This window comes from Solea solea, chromosome 21, assembly GCF_958295425.1.
Source record: "Solea solea chromosome 21, fSolSol10.1, whole genome shotgun sequence".
In the NCBI taxonomy this organism is placed as follows: domain Eukaryota; kingdom Metazoa; phylum Chordata; class Actinopteri; order Pleuronectiformes; family Soleidae; genus Solea; species Solea solea.
The window spans coordinates 7651534-7670245 of NC_081154.1; the positions used below are offsets into that span (position 1 = coordinate 7651534).

General features: G+C 40.4%; 1 protein-coding gene across 11 annotated transcripts in view; it reads right to left on the minus strand.

Moving 5' to 3' along the window:
* Positions 1–1253: 1253 nt before the first annotated feature.
* Positions 1254–18712, minus strand: part of LOC131448314 (SRC kinase signaling inhibitor 1-like) — a 94241-nt gene continuing 76782 nt past the window's right edge. For 8 of the 11 annotated variants that reach the window (XM_058620646.1, XM_058620644.1, XM_058620642.1 and 5 more), the window contains 10 exons: positions 17451–17611; positions 16798–16973; positions 16266–16396; positions 15335–15482; positions 12545–12869; positions 11928–12279; positions 11688–11830; positions 8910–9059; positions 8656–8745; positions 1254–6989 (listed from right to left, as the gene is read on the minus strand). In XM_058620646.1, the coding sequence (XP_058476629.1) occupies positions 6837–6989; positions 8656–8745; positions 8910–9059; positions 11688–11830; positions 11928–12279; positions 12545–12869; positions 15335–15482; positions 16266–16396; positions 16798–16973; positions 17451–17611 (1829 nt within the window). In that variant the 3' untranslated portion in view covers positions 1254–6836. The remainder of the gene's footprint in view (positions 6990–8655; positions 8746–8909; positions 9060–11687; positions 11831–11927; positions 12280–12544; positions 12870–15334; positions 15483–16265; positions 16397–16797; positions 16974–17450; positions 17612–18712) is intronic. The other 3 variants (XR_009234186.1, XM_058620643.1, XM_058620645.1) reach the window with 3 other exon arrangements.

Sequence of the window (18712 nt, forward strand, 5' to 3'; positions counted from 1 at the left end):
ATGAGTTGTTTCACAGTCAGAGTGGTTTCACTCTCATCTCTGAACGCAGACACAAGGTAAACAAAGAAGCATTAATGTCCATGTTCACGGTGATCCAGCCTCATTAAATTAAAGATCTGCTGCTGAATTGTCACATAGCCTCATTATCTCCATGGAAACTATGTTTAAATGTAGTTTTTATGTATCTGTTATTAAAATAAAAAAAGGGTTTCTTGTGCAAAACGTCTAAGTTTTGCTTAATTGCCCCATTTCTCAAATTGCTGTTTTAAACCTTAATTTTGCTCTGCTTCTCTTTTAGTTATTAAACTTTTATTTCCAACAGAAATGAACAATCCCTGACTTTAACACACCAGACTTCAAATCTAACTGTATGCACTATGATGTTTATTTGTCCATGAAGAGTGTTTTAAGCTGACATGATAAAAACTGTTGCATTATTTAATGACAAATGAAATAATAGACAAAGTAAAAAACATCTATTATATATATCACTCAACTCATTAATATTCTCCTGTTTCTTCTGATGCTGGCTCATGCTGTGTGGAAGATGTAACCATGGGGCAGAGAAACTTTTTCATCAAGAGCCATTTGAGTTTTTATAACATCCTCCGAGGGCCCTCATAAATAATTTAACGCATATACCAGACATGTCCTATGAGTCTTTAGAGACAGGCTGCGACTCTCGAGAGTGATGTATTCTGCAGACTTGAAGTGACCTCATGTTAAAGAATTACATTATTCAGTTATAGCTATAGTCTATGATTGATTCAATTGAAATCAGCATCTTGTTTATATACTTGAAGGAGCATCATAAGCAGCTGAAGTAAGACAATACTTTGCTATATTTTACATCATATTCAGTGACTTTTTTATATGTTTGAATATAAAAATATGAATTTGAAACCAATAAATTAAGAGGTAAACATGACACATAAAAGATGGTTACATACCGTACATATACAACATAAATAGACACGTGACATGACAGAACAATAATTGGTGATGGTTGTTACACAATGGTTGTAACAACTATGGTGATAATAATAACTGCATTATATAATAAATAACATTAAGTTTATGAAAGAATACTTGTTTTCTCATTTTTAATGAACAGGTGATCTAATAAATTTGTTACGGACTGTATATGTGTACACACAGACACACACACAATAATAATGAGAAGAATAAATAATTAAATTAATTCATTAATAAAGCAATTTCCCTCCAAATGCAGAATGACAACCACCACCATGTATAAGAGGGTCACCTTTATTGTCACAAAACCACAACAGAACGTACAAAAGCAGCAACCTACTGGTCTGGATCGACTTTTCTCACACAAAGCGGCAACTCTTACTCTCCATATACAAAGTTGCGTGTTGTTGTTTTGCACTGTTTTTTTGTTGTTATTTTTTTTTAATTCTTAGGTCTTAAAAGTTATACTGACTTTTGTAAGTAGATTATCGTCGTCATCATTCTTCTTCTTCACAATTCACAAACAACACTTATCCCCCACACACAGCAAGCATCACTCTCAGACTGGAGAAACAGCATTAAAGGTAATAATGTACAGCTTCATTCAAATATCTCTCTCTCTCTCTCTATATATATATATATATATATATATATATATATATATGTATATATATATAAGTAGAATCATCTTTTCTCCTTTGCATTATTATTTTGGGGGAATTTTTTCATTTCATTTAATTTTTCACATAATACAAAAAAAAAAGAAATCTATGTTACTGTACAATTGTTGTTTACGGTCTATCATACGCTCACAGGTATACACAGAATTATTGACAGGAAAATGAGACCTCTGTTGACCCAGCGTGCAGATTTCCAGGAATGTATACAGTATGCATGCCATTTTGGATTTTTCCTTTTCTTTTTTTTTTACTTTTCTGTTTTTTTGTTTTGAAATCCCCGGTCTAAAAAAACAGATTCACATAAAATTTGACTCTGGTATATATATGTGTGTGTATATATATATATACATATACATATACATATATATATGTATGTATATAGTATTTGCTGTATATACATGATTTGAACAGCCACATGGTTTGAACAATCACACATTCATCAAGAAACCATCGATATAGTTTAACTTTAATAATCTGTGTTGTGTACGTATATACTATCGGTTATAATAGAGGAGAACAGCAAAAAGAACGGGGCGACCTGTCAGTGAGGTGATCTTTTTAGAGGAAGGAGGTTATGTGCTTTTTTTTTATTGAATATATATGTATATATATAAATGTAATATTTACTGCTCAGTCCTTCACAACTCTGCAACTGCCAACTTTGTCTCCGCAATCTCTACAACAGAATGTAGTCATGGTGCGCAGAAAATAAAAAAATAAAAATAATAATAACAATTTACAGTACAGAATAAATGTGTCACATGCGTCTGAATGAATCCTCTTCAAGTATAAAAATACAAAAAAAGCTTGATTATATAAAACATAGATGACATTATTTTTCTTTTATACATGTTAATAAAGCAATCTCTTCAAAATAAAACTACATGGTCGTAGAATATACATACAATATTATATCTGTGAAGCCATTTTTGGGTTATACTGGAACTGCACTTTTTTTATTTTTGCTGCTTTGTTTTTGTTTTTTTTCTGAGACGACTAATACATTCCATAAATATATGAACCGTATACTGAAACATCTCCCCGGTAATTTTCATATCTGCCAGTGATGCGAACACACAAACACGCACACTCAATGTGTCAAATTTAGTATTTCCCTTGGGCGGAAAACTGTCAAACAGCACAGGAGCCTGTGACAGGAGTTCCCCCCTCCTCTTGTCATTTTAGATATGTTCCATGCCACAGGTTTAATATTTCACCCCCGGAATTCATCTCATAACATGGCACACCCAGAGTGGTGACTCGAGCTTTTACAACAAAGCAGTTTGGATGAACTGATATTCACAAAACAAACTGGAAATACACTTCATACAAACAGTGTACATACAGGAAAAATAAATAAATAAACAAACAAACTAGACTAAACAGTTTGTCACATTTTCAACAAAGCCTCTCAGATTGACGTGAGAATTTATCAGGACGGGGAGAATCTGAAAAGAAGGATTTTGGCAATTTTTCCAAGCATAATAATAACAACAATATTACATCGGCAGAGCATCTTTTTATCTATGGTTATCGTTGCATAACACGTTTGCATACTGACTCTCTGAAGTTTATAGAGTGGAACTGGGACACAGATATTATACTGATTTGTTAGATTATGATGAATGAAAGTTAGAGGTGAAATAAAAGTCCAGAGCCAACACAGCACAGGTACAAATCTACGGACCCTTTTGCCACGTCGACCAATTATTGGTGCACTGTTGGGCATAGACTGTATAGTACTGTATATAACAATGGATGAAGTCTCCCGGTTGCAAAACAAACTCCCCCTTTGTGAAGACGCCATGTCGGTTTTTGAAGCCAAACATTCACAGACATCACCTGCCACTCATTATGTTCTGTGCTTTATCATCTCATGTTCAACTAAATGGGAAAATCATTCACAAAACTGACATCATGTGCTAGAAGCTCATTTTCACTTAAAACCAGAGGTCTCAAACTTGGGGCTCGAGGGCCATATGCGGCCCTCCAATCAAGTTGTCTTTCTTATTTTAGTATTTGAATTTTGCATCATAAAAATGTGTTTATTGTGAACTACACTTAGCACAAAAAGTAAGAAAATGTATGTTTGGTTGATGATTTCTTTGTTGAAACAAGGTTTCTTATACGGTTGGAGAAAGATCGTCTGTTTTTAATTTGATGTCACATTTGTCAGGAAAAGGCATTCGTGGGACGAGCAGCAGAGTTGAGTATGTCGTCGTCCACATGCTACTGTGGCCCCTATTTTAGCAAATATAAATAAATTGCCAATAATGTCTTGTTTCTTCACACTTCTATCACCCAATAAATCCAATAAACGAGAGTCAATAGCAGAATAAGCTGTTTGGCATTAGCAGAGAAGATTTGGCAAGTGTTTCAAATCTGCTGCTCAACCCACAGACCCACTGAGCTAATCCAGTGCTAATCCCATAAAGTTTATATATCAGTCCACATCAACACATATACTTTTATTTTGAAATACTGTGAATGAGATTGCCCCTGCTGTTTCCCAAAAACTACATACTCATTCCCTCAAAGGTCATTTGAGTTTGAGACCCCTGCTTTAAATTCTTTTTTTGGAGTCGCCCCCTGGTGGCTAATCCTACTTCCATCCTATTTGGCTTCAATTTTCTAACCAGATAACTTCATCCATTTTCTATATACATAAACTACGGATGTGGCTTTAAAGGACACAGTGGGATAAATCGATCAATGCCAAACATATCACGCCTTCAGGGTCTGAGCTAGAAGTCCAAATGATCCGAGCACTCACTCCTCGGGTAATTAGTCCGGCTGAGACCTGAGAAGCAGACAGAGGATGAAGGAAGCAAAGCAGCAGCAGCAGCAGCAGCAGCAGCAGCAGAGAGAAACAACACAAGGCCAGTGCAAAGATTAAAATGATGTGAGAGAAAAAACTGACGGCATGTGGGCGTGTGTGTGCCACAGAAGCAAGTCACACAAAAGAAGCAGCAAAAGCTCAGCGCTGTCCCCGAAAAAGCAGAGAAGGCAGAACAACAGATTTAAGAAAATTTGACAAAAAAAGTAAGCACCACAATAAATAAATAAATAAATAAAAGGAAACAAGAAGCAATGAAAGGGAGGGGGAAAGAAAAAAAAAAGAGACAAAAATCAAAATCTACTAACAGAGAAATGTATTTCAATAAGTTTGTCCTCTAAATTCTTTTTTCCGTGTTTGGCGAGAAGCTTCGATCCGCTGGCGTCGTCCGTTTTTGCAGGTTTGACTGCAAACAGCGTGACTGACCTAGAGATCTTAGATAGACGCACACGGACGGTTGTCAGCGGTGCACAAAAGAACCAACAGAGCCTTTTATACTCACAGAAGTTATTTTAAGCTTTATCGACTTAGTATCGAACAGCAAAGCAACAACTTTCCCACCAAAGAAAGAAAAGGTGTCTTGACACACGCGCACACACACACGACATGTTGATTATTTTAAAAAGTAAAGTTGCTCATGAGCCCACAACAGGAAGGATAATTGCAAAAGAAGATGAATTAAATAAGATGTCAGATAATTATCATTCCAAGGCTTCACTGTATCGTGTAAGGACATGGAAGAAAAGGTGTTGTTTTGTTTCATAATAGCACCATTTTCAGTCACATTGTCTCCAGACACTCATTCTATCACTCCTCAATAGCAAAAAATAAACAAATATACATCCAACCGCTTTTCCACTCCTAAGATGATGAATTATTAAAAAGGCAATAAAGGAAATTAGGTGCAAAAAAAAAAAGGCTGACGTGACACTTGTCCACTCCTGAATACTAATCGCTGTCCTCTCCTTGTGAAGGGAAGGAAGGACACTCAGTCACAGACGCTGTCTTCTCTGAGACATGTGTATTTGAACATGTGACGGTCCAGGAGGAGAGGATGTAGACGGGGAAAAATCGAACTACTCGTTATTGAGGAAATGATGAACTTTCTCTTTCAAAGTATTTTTTTCTTTTCTTATTCTAGCAACTGCGGTCAGGCAGGAACGTGCCAGGGCAGCTCCACAGGTCGGGGAGAGTCTGCAGGAGCAGATAAGACGACCGGAGCCTCACATTTAAGCCATTTATGCTTCAGAGTTCGTCGGCCAAAAGCTCTACGTTTCACCTTCTACTCCACTGAATTAACAGCAGCCTCTTAATCTGGAGTAATGAGCATGTGCATTAAACGCACTTTGCACCGCACTGGTGCATAATGAGGCAGAGGCCTTCGCCAAGTTCATTTAAGTCGTGGATCATTTAGATTAATACAAACTGGTTTTCCGTGTGCGTTAAGCTTTACAGCTTTGAAATACCGTATAGGAACAATACGGTCATCCTATTTTTGTAATAACTTTATGGAAAAACCATGTTATTTTTTGTATTAATCACAGAGTTATTGCTTGGTTTTCATGAGCAATTATACATTAAAATGACCTGAATAACAAATAAATGAGCATACTATGACCATGTAATGTAAAGCGTTACCTCGCGTCTTCTCTGTGCTTACTACTGCCTCACTCAGTCGTTAACAAAGCTCCAGAAGCAGCTTTTCGAGGTAACTTTGCACCTTGTGCTTTCCCTCTCATCACTTTGCATAAATCCCGCCGCCGGCCATTTCTGCTCTTTAACCTTCAGGTTTAAAGGATAGATGACGCACTCACTCACTCACACACACGAAGAAAAAGAAAGAAAGAGCAGCATGTGGTCGTTACTGGAAGAACAGAGTGAGAGATAACGGGAGAGGAGGAAAACAAGAATACATGTTTGGATCACGGTGAAATTCTGTTATCGTCACGTTTGACCTCGAGGGATGAAATCGCTCCGTGGCATCGTTAAGAGTTAGTTACAACATGGAGGTAACGACGTGTCCGAGTCGATAATAAAGCTACTTTAATCTGTCACAAGCACCGGAAAAAAAGAACCTAAAAGAAAACAGCGACACACTCTTAGAACAAAAACAAAAGAACAAACTTGAGCTCGTCCAATAACTCAAATGTCAAAACACACATCAAGACGTGGTAGAAATCGAGGTTTCTGCAGACAAGGTTTTTTTGTGTGATCTCATATTGTCTGCTGGTGGGGCCTATACAGTTTTTCTTTATCTCGCAGAAGTTGCAGGGGGGGGAGAAAACGTCCTTTTTGAAGTGACAGCAGAGAGGAGAGGCAGGCGGAGCAGTCAGCGGTTGGAGGTTTTAGAAGTGGAATACCTGCTGCTGGCCCTGGACTTTGGGGAAATCCTCTTTCTGCTTGCGGGTCTTGGGCCTCTCCAGGCTGCCTTGCTGAAGGTGTTTGAGGCGGGCCGCGACGGTGGGACCCTTCGTTGGACCTGGAGAGTTACTACTATTCTGTGGGATGGAAAAAAAAAACATGTTTTTGTCCGATGAGCAGTCAAAAGGTTAAAGATGTGACAAATCTGCACTGCCAAGGCTGAAATCTGCAGGCGCGTGGCTTTCGGTTCTGTTCTGCTGCTGAGCTGTTAATGACACACTAACCCTAAGCACTGCCATGAGAAATGACAAATATTATAAGGTATTGATATCATTCTGAATAACTGAATTAAAGCAGGATCTGAATTTAAAACACCTGCAAGTGAGAGAAAGACATTCTCTTTATTTGAGCGTTCATTGTCTGCAGCTCAGCACCCCGAAAATCCCGTCCTTTTATTTTGACAGCCAGCGACTTAATTCCAACAAAAACATGTCGCCTTTACTCAGCGAGATGCGTCCCCCGAGTTGGCGAGGAGTGCACTCAGCGCTCACAGTCTGCGAGGCACAACTAAATACATCATCATCATCATCATCACCACCACCATCGTCTTCAGTCCGCACCGACTCACCGCACAATCACATCATCGGTTACAAATGACATGTCAGACGATAGGAAGAAAAAGGTAAAAAAGAGAAAGACACTCACACACACAGATTAAAGAGACGTCCAGTAGCTACAGCAACGATAACCACACACGTGTCACTTCTGCTGTCATCATATTTGTCTGCTTTTCAGTTCATTTTAAGTCTCACACGTATGTGCAAAGAAAGGATCCTTTCTATTTCCTTCACTACATTTCCGCTGCTGGTTTATTGGAGGTTCCCCACAACAGTCGAAAAAGAAAATGGACTTTGGATGACACTACTCTTAGATATCAGGGAAGCCAGCTCACTTTACAGATATAAGCCGTGAACTAGCTCCTTTTATTCCACCCCGTGTTGTGTTCTAATTAAATTTTTTTGTTTATTTTAAAGCTAACACAGAATTTTGACTCTTTGACTTCATAGTTCTCCTTTCCATTCCACCCTGTGTTGTGCTCTGTTGTTGTATTTGCTTTTTAGATTTCATTGTGGAGCACTTTGAGCTGCGATCCCTGTATGAAAGGTGCTATACAAATAAAGTTCATCATTATTATTATTATTATTATTATTATTATTATAATTATTATTATTATTAGTATAATAACAAATTGAAGCATCACATCCACATCATACGATGTGTGAAACGGGTTAAAATAAAGACTTCATAATTTAAACTCACAACTGGTCGACGTGAACAATGGAATTTCCACAGTGGCAAAACTGTGGGAAAAAGCACTTTGGCTATCTGTCAGTATGGTAACACATGTGCGGGCTGTTTAAAGGCACACACCTATTAACAATGAGCCATAGACGCTAACTAGAGGTGTCAGCTAATTCATAATTCCATAATTCATACATCTTTCTGCTCACTCAAGTCCACCAGGCAAACACACCCACAGCAGGAAATGAAATGGAGGACATAAGGTTTGAAGTTGTTATTTTCTTAATTAACTATCTGTGTAAGTGGAATTCGGATGTCGCACTCTGTTATTCCTTTGTTATTGTTGTTGTCGCCTTAATTGTGACACACTGTTTAAAAACAAGTAAAGCAGAAAACACACACAATCACGAGTAAAAAGGACGGCAGGGAGTTACAGTAGAAGAAGAAGAAGAAGAGTCGACAGGTGTGGTGGCAGAGGGCCGCTGTTAGTTTTGAATTTACCTTTCTGGTGTGGGGAGAGGTGGGGATGGTCTTTGGTGGGATGCTGTATGGTTTACTGTTACACTCTTTTACAGGCATTCTCTGAAACACCTTTGGTTCGTGGTTGTTGTGTGAAAGAACGAGGCACAGACATGTTATCACACTTGACACACAACGCGTAAAAAACACAACAAAAAAAAACACCAACACACGCAACCGCTTTGACACATCTGCATGATGACGAAATGATGCATTCATGATCTAAACGGTCTCACCTCCAGCTCGGCGATGATCTTCTCCTCCTCGTCCTCGTCCTGAATCGCAGACGCGGCGATCACAGGTGGTGTCGAGGCAGGACGCGGTGTGTCACAGGGAGTCCGCCTCAGCTTCACAAGTGTCTTGGGTATTTCAACATCTTCCTCCATCTTAAAAAGCCATAATAATAATAATAATAACAATAATAATAATAAAAAGTGACCTCTTAGTGGTCGTGATCTGCATTTTAAACGGTGTCAATACAGCCCAGAGCAAAGGTCGGGAAATGCAAATCAAACATGTTAATGGTCTAATTAATACAATCTTTACCTTTAACCCTCTCATGACCATCATGATATTCAGGCCGCCTGGATTTATTTTGATTTTATGGCTGTGGAAGTGTCAAAAAATGTTCAATGAGTGAGCGCTTCTGCGCTTTTTTCCATATCTGACAGTTAATTCAACCGTTTAGGAATTACAGTACTGAGAGGCTGACACTGCAAACATGTGAAACCAGGGGTGTCAAACTGGCGGCCCGTGGGCCACATGCGGCCCTTCAATCGATTACATCGGCCCGCCCACCACTGTGCTAAGTCAGGTGATAGTGCCAGTGAGGTGATAGAATATAGACAGAATGCAAATATAATTATATTTGCTAGCTATACTTTTTAATTAGACATTCGATTGTAATTATTGCTTTAATGTATATTTAAGCTGTTTTAATTAGTTATCCTCAAATTTTCTATTCATTTCTCTGTTTTGGTGCATCATAAATATGTTTTTATGTTTACCATTTTACATCAAAACACGCACTTTTACTTTGAAATTCTGTCTACTATCAAAATGGATATCCCATATTTCCCATCCACGCTACTGAACAGTTGTTTTATTTCCCTTTTTTTCCTCTAGACCGGCCCTCTCTTGACCAGATTAGATGCTTATTGGCCCGCAGGTCATTTGAGTTTGACACTCCTGATTTAAACTGCAGTTGTACACGAACAACAGATTTTTGCACGTTAAATTTGAAATGTGAACACTATAAAACAGCATTTTTTGAGTCTCTCAATTCTCCTGCCTCCTGAAACATCACAAGCGAAATTACCGTAATAACCGCACATGCTGGCTTTGACGTGCAACTTCGTAACCACGGTAACAAATAAGTGATACGGTCGGTGTTAATTATTAAAATGTCTCATTTGATTCTTTCTTTTTGTAACTCTTTTTTTTTGCAAACAATCAAATGACAAGTAAAAACAAAGCAGAAAACTGTAACGCAGTAAGACGAGATGCAGGGGGAGTTGCAGCCTTTTTGTTTTCACTACACAAACAGACTCTGTTGAGCCTAATGAGCTATTTGTCACACTCTTGGCTGAACTGTGAGACGGAGACAGAGCAAGCACCTCCTTCATTTAGCAGCACTGCCTGCAGAACAGTGTGTTTCTTCACATCAGCAGCTGAGGAGAGAACCGTTCGACAGTTTGAAACACTTGCTGCTTTCTTAACACTATTACATTTGTCCTATAGTGTGTCCCGTCCCCCCCCCCCGAATGTTTTTGTAGTTTACACACGGATTGCAAGGATTAGGAAAGTCGGAAAGAAAATCAGCTTATTACAAAGAATCCCACTGTGTGAAACAATTGGTTAAACAAATAATTACGGGTTGTTGCCACCGACATCTAATCTAAGATTTACTAACGTGTTTTGCATGTTGGTCATGTAGCGATTTAATACACCCACGCTCCTCCTGGGTGCCCAGATTAATGCAGCCATACGGTGTCATTAAAAAAGGTGAATAATACGCAGTCAGCAGCGTTTTATAGGCGACTGACAAGTTATTCGCTGAATCACTGCCGCTGACTTTACTACTGTTTGTGTGGGAGAAAACATCGGCGTCTCCGGGGAGAACTCGCGCGGAGGCCAAAGCAGGTAGCTCCTGCAGTTTATCTACATAATTCAATTGTGACGCCATAAAGCATGCGGAGAACGACCACGGAGATGTGCTCATCTCTGGACACATCTCACAGAAACGACTCGATGCTCTCCACTGTGGGTGAAGTGAAGGTCACATAATAAGTGGACAGTTATTGACAGGGAGGCTGGGAGTAAAGAAGAAAAACCTTCTTTTTCGGCAAATAAAAGAGATTCGAAAAGGAGGAGAAACGTGAAATGGTCAAGGTGAAGACATTTAGCATATTTGACTACGTGTGAAAGAACTGTCAAAACGTCTCAATGGGACTACTTGACACCGCTCAATCACAATGGGCCGAGTTATCTGGAGAATCTTATTAAAGCAAGACCTTGAAGAATTGAGGTCTGATCTGGGATACACTATTGAAATTCACAAAACATGTTGCTGAACCCAAAGTAAAACTACTGTTCAGCTCTCCTTACTGTTATCTTGATTGAAACTGTTTCTACCTAAAGATCCAACGTTTCTACCTAAAGGGACATCTACTGGTGAGACTGCAGACTGTAACTCATTGGAAGACTCCTTCACTCACACCTTTCCGTCCCTTTCCCAAGCAAAAAGGTGTCTGTTTTTCTCAGTTTGCGTAGTAAATTTCTGCTTCAAAATCTAATGCCAAAGAAACATGGAAGAAACTCATCTAAATGTTACACACTGGACCTTTTGTTGATTTTTTTTTATAGTCCCTTACAACTCAAACCTCCATTTCTACTGTAATGCCCTCAAAATGTCTTTAAATTATTCATTAATATACATGACACTGAGCTTCTTATTGATCATGTGACACTATCAGGGGACATGTGATTGGTCACACACACGATTAGGATCTCACCTTCAAATTCTTGGTGGTGACGATGACTTCTCCAGTGCGGTTGGTGGTGAGGCCGTGTGCCGACGGGAAGCTTCGCCGCGGCGGAGGCGGTGGTGGGGACTTGGACGGTTTCTCTGTGCGGTACCTGGTCACACTGAGGTCGACTGTAGACGGAAGACAACGCGTCCAGACTTTACGGCATGAAAACGCAAACCGTTGCTCTTACAATGACATTACTGTAAATCCAAAGCACAGACTCACCTGACCCTCGCTGTGAGCCGCCCCCCTCCATGCTGTTGAGCTTCTGCGCCGCCAGCTGCACTTTGCCAGGCTGCTGGTCCCCGCTGGGTGTGGGGGTTGAGGTTGTGGTGGCCGTGGTCCCGGTGCTATTAGTGGTACTGACTGCAGGAGTGGCGGCTGTGGTGGAAGCTACCGGGATGGTGATCTGGGGCTTGGGGGGCACTGCGGGCTTGTTGATGTGCTTGGCAGCAAAGTCGAGGTCCGGGATGGCCTTCATGAGCTCGGCCTGGGTCTCTTCCAGCAGGCGATTGATGTCCTGGGCGCTAAACTGGGTCAAGCTGGCACGCTTCTCCTCCCAGTCACGCTCTGCCGCCTGACACATACACAGATAGAGAAAGATGATAAGACGGAGGGTGCAAGCTCCTCAAAGGCAAAGCAGACATACCATAACTCAGTGCGTGTTTTGTGGCGTCACAGACAGATGGCATTATAACCAGAGCGCTGTGCGAAATGTAATCACCTTCAAATGCAATTCCACATGTAAATGCGGAAATTACCATCTGGCTGATACCAACATATTTACAGTGTTGAATGATGTGCATTTAGTGCTGGGCGACACATAATAAGCAGCTGATTACCAGTCTGACTTCAGCTGACACAGACTTATCAGCAGGACGCCGACTTGGCAGCTCATCGAGGACCCGGTTTCTGAAGATCAGTGAAGGTTGGATGTCCTGCTCGGGGCCCGTGGCGTCTGCATTGCCGCTGGACACGGGCATCCAGTTGGCCAGGCCGGCGCTGGTGCTCAGGTCAGAGAGGCTGAGGGGAGGACTGTTCAGGATGTCCAGCTCCGAGCTGCGAGTCGCGTCCTCCGCTTTCCTCTGTGTTTGGCTGGAAAGATCTTCAGGGCCTTTCCACATGCCCTCTGTGACTTGTCTGTACATATAGGAGGGATACAAAACACTACAATACACACAGGACACCATCAAGGTCTCACACGGTGATAGAAAAGCAATATGGAAACTATGAGAGACAAATAAAATGGATTCAAACGATCTAAAACTGTAGCGTTTAACTTTTAAATACAAATAAATGCTACTTTAAAATCACAAGCTCCACATGACGCTCTGAGTTTTTCATTATAACGCTGTTAAGATCTTGTTTTACACACTAATTTGTTTTATGTCAAAAGGCAGACGCAGGGAGGCAACAGTAATATGAAGCTCACAGCATACAAACATCCTGTAGTTTCTCTTCATAAAGACCAAACAGATGCAGAATAACATCATCATCAACAACAACAAAAATCACCCAAATAGTCATGCACTGCAGCTTTAAGTGTGTCAAATTAACAGTGCTTTACCCACTGACAGCTACTGGACAAATATTATGTCAAAAAGCGTCATTATAATACATATAAATAAACATTTATTTATTCTCTCATGCTGTAAACACAGTTTCATCCGACTGATGAGCTGTTCTGTGTTTACTCGTTTTTGCATCCGGCCATAAGGCTCTCAGGAATTTTAAACTCCCAGTCCGTGGCTATAAATCCAGCCGCCGACCCTCACACGGTAACCTACGCTGTCCAGCTTTATTAAATAAATGTACGGATGTATGCGAAGACGACGGAGAGCAGGCTATCATCGCGACGCTCCGTGATAAACGACTAGTTTCTGCCCCTGTGGCAGATTGGACAGTGCAGATTGCATATCCGGGCCTAATGGCTACTGTGAATGCCAATTAACACACTGACTGTCTCCATCCGTTCATGCGGAACGTGATTTTACATGTTTGGTTTTTTTTAAGCCATTATTTCAGCTTCCTGCCCAAAGATCTGAGGCTTACTGGATCAATGACATCCATTCTGAAAACGCACATCATTTTTTTGTTGCATCATGGTCTTATTGCTGGCCTCTTTTAATTGTTTGTCTGTGTTTTTGTTTGTTTCATCATATCTGATAGCTTTTTTTATTCTGTATTTTAAACCCTTTAACACCGAGCGTGAAGCAGACAACATGTTTGTGCATTACCGTAAAAAAAACCGCAACGGTTTGTGCTATCGGAAAAATTACAACGGTTTCTGAAAGCTGTGGTTATTCTGTGGTTATTACGGTAATTTCACTCGCGATGTTGCAGGATGTCGGCGAATCAGTGTCGTTGTCACCAGAGAGGAGAGAGTTGGAAAAATGCCTGTGTGTCCATTGTTTGGCATGTCTTTGCACATTGAAACAAAAACTCAAACAAATGTTTTTTTTAAATATGTTTTCTACTGTTCAAATTTCAAATTTAACACACAAAATGAGGTGTTCATGTACAACAACAGTGTTTTTTCTTCATTTAAAATTGTATTGTATTATTTTAACATGCAGTAAGTTGTTAATAACTGCCAGATGTTGAAAGTTATTCTGGAAAAATGGAAATTTTCTGGCCCTTTTATGGTTAAAAAAAAAGTCCAGACGGACATTTTGAGGCTTGAGTTGTTTAAAAGTTTAAAATTATAACCGAGTGTGACCTTCCTTTAAACAGTGCTACACAAATGAAGTTTATTGCTATTATCAATTAATTTACACTGAATGAGAGAAGGAAACTAAACGAGAGAGGAAGCATTTGATGAAATAATCATCTCTATGGGAGGCTGTGTGACGAGCTCTGACCACCACAGCCTCTCACTGTTATTAACTGCATCAGCAACACTCGTGGAAAGTGCTGCCGCAGTCTGCTCTCTGTAAACTCCCACTGATGGATCTCTCAGTATTCAGAGAGTAACTTTTCCTCCCGGACTGACAGGTAATTATTCACTGTCTGACGCGGCGCTCGTTTTTTTTTTCATCAGTCAAATAAAAAAGATGAATGGATGCGTGGAGGAGAGCTGCATTTCTGCTTTAAATCTCTTTAACGGTCATGTGGAATTTTATCCTTGAAAATCCATTTGCGGAAGCTGTTGGCAAAGTTAAAAAACAAACAAAATAAAAACATGGGATTTAGACACAACTTTTCAGACTTATGCATTTTAGATAAAAAGGTCAGAGCAGTTTTTAATTTCAGAATGCCGGAGAATTCGTGCGAAAGGAGGTCAATGCCAGCGATGCTCACTGTTCGACAGCACATGTTCAGCCCCTCCCTCCAAAATAAATCCACTCAAGGTCACAGTTAAAATTTACGACAGTATTAAATCATGCGTACGGACTTTGAGTTAAAAAAAAATGATGCATTGTCAGAATTTATAGTAATAATCTGATTTTAATGTGCAAATAATCAAAACACTAAATTATAAAAGTAGAAAAGAAATGTACTCGGCGTAAATTATTATAATATTATCAGTAGTGAAACTTGGTTATGACGTAGGTCGTAGGATGAAAAAGACAAGAAAATGGCTAGTGAGCTGGCGTGTGGTGACAAAACTGAGGCGTGCTCGGTGTGTGTACCTGCGCAGCATGCTGAGCGATTCGGTCATGGTGTTGCAGCGCTTCAGCAGGGCGTCCAGGCGATGAGGCTCCTCTTTCAGGAACTTCACCGCTTCCACCTCCACCCTCAGCACCACTCGCATCTTACTCTGCAGGCTGGGGAACTGGTCTGCAAGAGAGACGGAGAAACGGGTTTGGAGGCAAAACCAAATATGGGTGACGTAGTGTTGACAGGTGGAGGGCATGGGGGGTGGAGAGGGAGGCAGGCAAGGAGGGTTGATCACAGGAAAAGAGACATGATATGTGGATGTTCCTGTCATATCAGCACAGCCTCAGTAAAAACATGTGTGGATGACCCAAAGCTTTCGCAGCAACATGAATTTGATACTATACTCCAATACTATCCAAACAACCAATCAATGCTGTCTTAATAATAATGTAATGCCAGCATGGAAATTACAGTGGTAGAAGTGCAGTATTAAAGAGATCATATTACAGTAACACCATCTTTGCATGAAAATACATTACCTTATTATGTCAAGGTGAGATTCCACACAGATTTCATCTAAACACACTCACTTAGTGATAACTATACAACTAAGATGGTATTACCACGTTATTACTTCCCTGTGACAAAATTATTACCTTACTATCACCACATTTTACCAAGTTTTACCAAAACTTCTGGTAATTGAGTAAAGTCAATAAAGGATAATTTTCTTGCATCTCTGAAAATCTAAAAGTATAATTTTTCACTTTGACTGGTAAAAGAACTGAGAGACGGAGAGAGCTACTTAGCGTCTGCATTGACTGACACACACTGACAAATGATGAAATAACCAGAAATACTAATGAGTGCTTCTGGGAACTAAATGGAGAAACACAATAGCCCGGCAATCACTGCTCCATCACCACCGCAGACGTACGGGAGGTCATAACAGCGCACACTCACTTTTGAGCTCGGTCAGCGTCTCTCCCAACATCCTCAGTTCTTTGCTCTTCTGCTCCACGTCCTGCTCCGTCACCAGGCCGTGGTTGACGGACGAGTTCCTCTGCAGCTCCTCCACCGATTTCTCCAGGTCACTGGGGACGATCGGGACACAGACTCACTATTTGTCAGCTGTATAAGATCTTTCCCTGCGTGAAATGGTCAAACCTTTGATTTAAATTATTATATTAGATCTAGACAAAAGAAGGTAAAGAAAACAAGTCATAATGACACATGAAGCATTAATAACATAGTATGCACTGTGTCTGCAGTGAAGGCTGCATCTGCATGTCCACCCTGTGTATTTAACATTGTTGATCGACCCAGTCCGTTAAGTGAATGTTGAAAAGTTAACCAAACTTTAAATATATTAAAAAAAAGCAGCATTGAGGTTCGATAGCCAGTCCCCACAGCGCGTGAGGTCCCGCTGTTAACAAGATAAATTACCATCTAATTAATGTGCTCGTCGCACTAATCAATCGTGCCCTGGACTCACTGCAGCTGCTGGATGAGCAGCTCCTCCTGGTTGAGGTACTTGAGTCTCTCCTCCTCCACTAGGAGGCGCTGCCTCTGGAGCGGGTCCTCCTGGGTGCGCGTGGCGTCGAGCATCATGAGGCTCAGCTCCGACTCGGTCTGCCTCAGCAGGGACAGGACGGAGTCCTGGTTCTCCAGCTGGGACGCAAGAGTTAAATAGAGTTAAATAAATCATTAAAATGTGAATTTTTACACACATTTTGTGACCCCAATTTTTCAAAGGTTATTTTTTTTAGTGTTTTACAAAGGTGATAATTCAACTGTAATGATGAGAGTAACATTCCTTTTTTTATATATCCAGCCTCTATATAACACTTTCCATTTACTTCAAATTGATAAAAAAAAAAAAAAAGGTTTCAAATTATTTCAAATAGAATATTTAAGAAATGTACTGCGGCAATGAAAGAGGTTTGGGATGTCTAATGAGCCATTTCACAGTTTTACAGGGACTACATTTTTTAACAGTCCATTTAATGTCTTGAGGCAGCAGTTTATTTTGAAGGTGTACCCAATAAACTGGCACAAAAGTATGTCCATAAACTTACAGATTGTTTAAAATGAACATACTATCCTTTTTCATTGGCGACTGCACTACAAACACACACACACACACACCTGCGTGTTGCGCAGCTGCGACAGCTGCTTGCGCAGCGCGTTGGTATTCTGCTGCAGGCCCTGCAGATGGAGTTGCATCTGGAGACGGGACACCATCACAGGCTGGTTGGCCCCCGAGGGCGGAGGTGGCATTAGGGCCAAGGGAGCAGAAGGTGTCAAAGCTGCACATGTACAAGTGCTGTTTTAATGTAGGGAACTCCATTCCATTAGAAAACAGTGGACGTTGATAGAAGTTGTCCCAAAGAACTTGTATTGGATGAAAATAGTGAAATAAAAGAAATATTATTTGATGCCTGAAAACAGAGCACTGGTCGTTTGGCAGTAGAAGTACTTCAGGACAAGTTCTATGTGTACTGCAGGTCAAGGGTGGAGATTACATCTTGCACACTTGATGATAAATAGCATGAATGAGTGAGTGAGTGAGTGAGTGAGTGATCATCTTATGAAGTGGCAACAAAGACGACAGGGTGCGACATTATGCTCTGACAGAGGTTGGGATGAGGGGTCATGGAAAATAGCAGAGAAAAGCAGAAGTAGGCGATCGATAACAGAACTGGGGGAGTTGTATTTTGAAGTTTTTGTCAAATTAATTGCAAACACATTTCCTGAAAGTCAGATCAGTAAACTCAATGTTTGTAACTTCCATTCCTTATCATTCTTAATATAAAGGTGCAGTGTGTAGGAGGCTTTGTTGTCAGAAAATGAATATACTACCATACGTGTGAGCGGAGGAGCCCGCTCTTTGTTGCAGTCACCGCTCTCACCATTAGATGTCACTAATGTGCACACACTAGTCCTTAACTATATTTAGCTTCTATGTATCCATGTGTTTTCCTTCATATATCACCTCGGTGACAATCACCCTGCTTCACTTTTTAATGAATCACTATGCCCACAGTTGGGCCATAAAATAAGTGCAGAATGTTAAGTGTGTGTGAAATATATATGCTCAATAAAAAAAATATAGGTTGTTAAAAAAAGAAAGTTATAACCCAAACACCTCAGTGCTTCACCTCCACAGACAATTAACTTCCAACTATAGCCGCGGCGCGTGTCCAGCCGAGCCGAAGGCACTGTGGGGCTTTCTTGGGCCGTAATTTAAGACAGATACAGACGAGTGTCTGACAGCGTCGCTGAAGCTCTGCGGTCATCAGAGGGCTGCCCCGACTTTAAATGTACGCAAATATGGCCCTCAGATAAAGTGTTAAGTCAATCTGACTATTATTATCTATAATGTATAGTAGGAAAGTGTGAAGTATCTG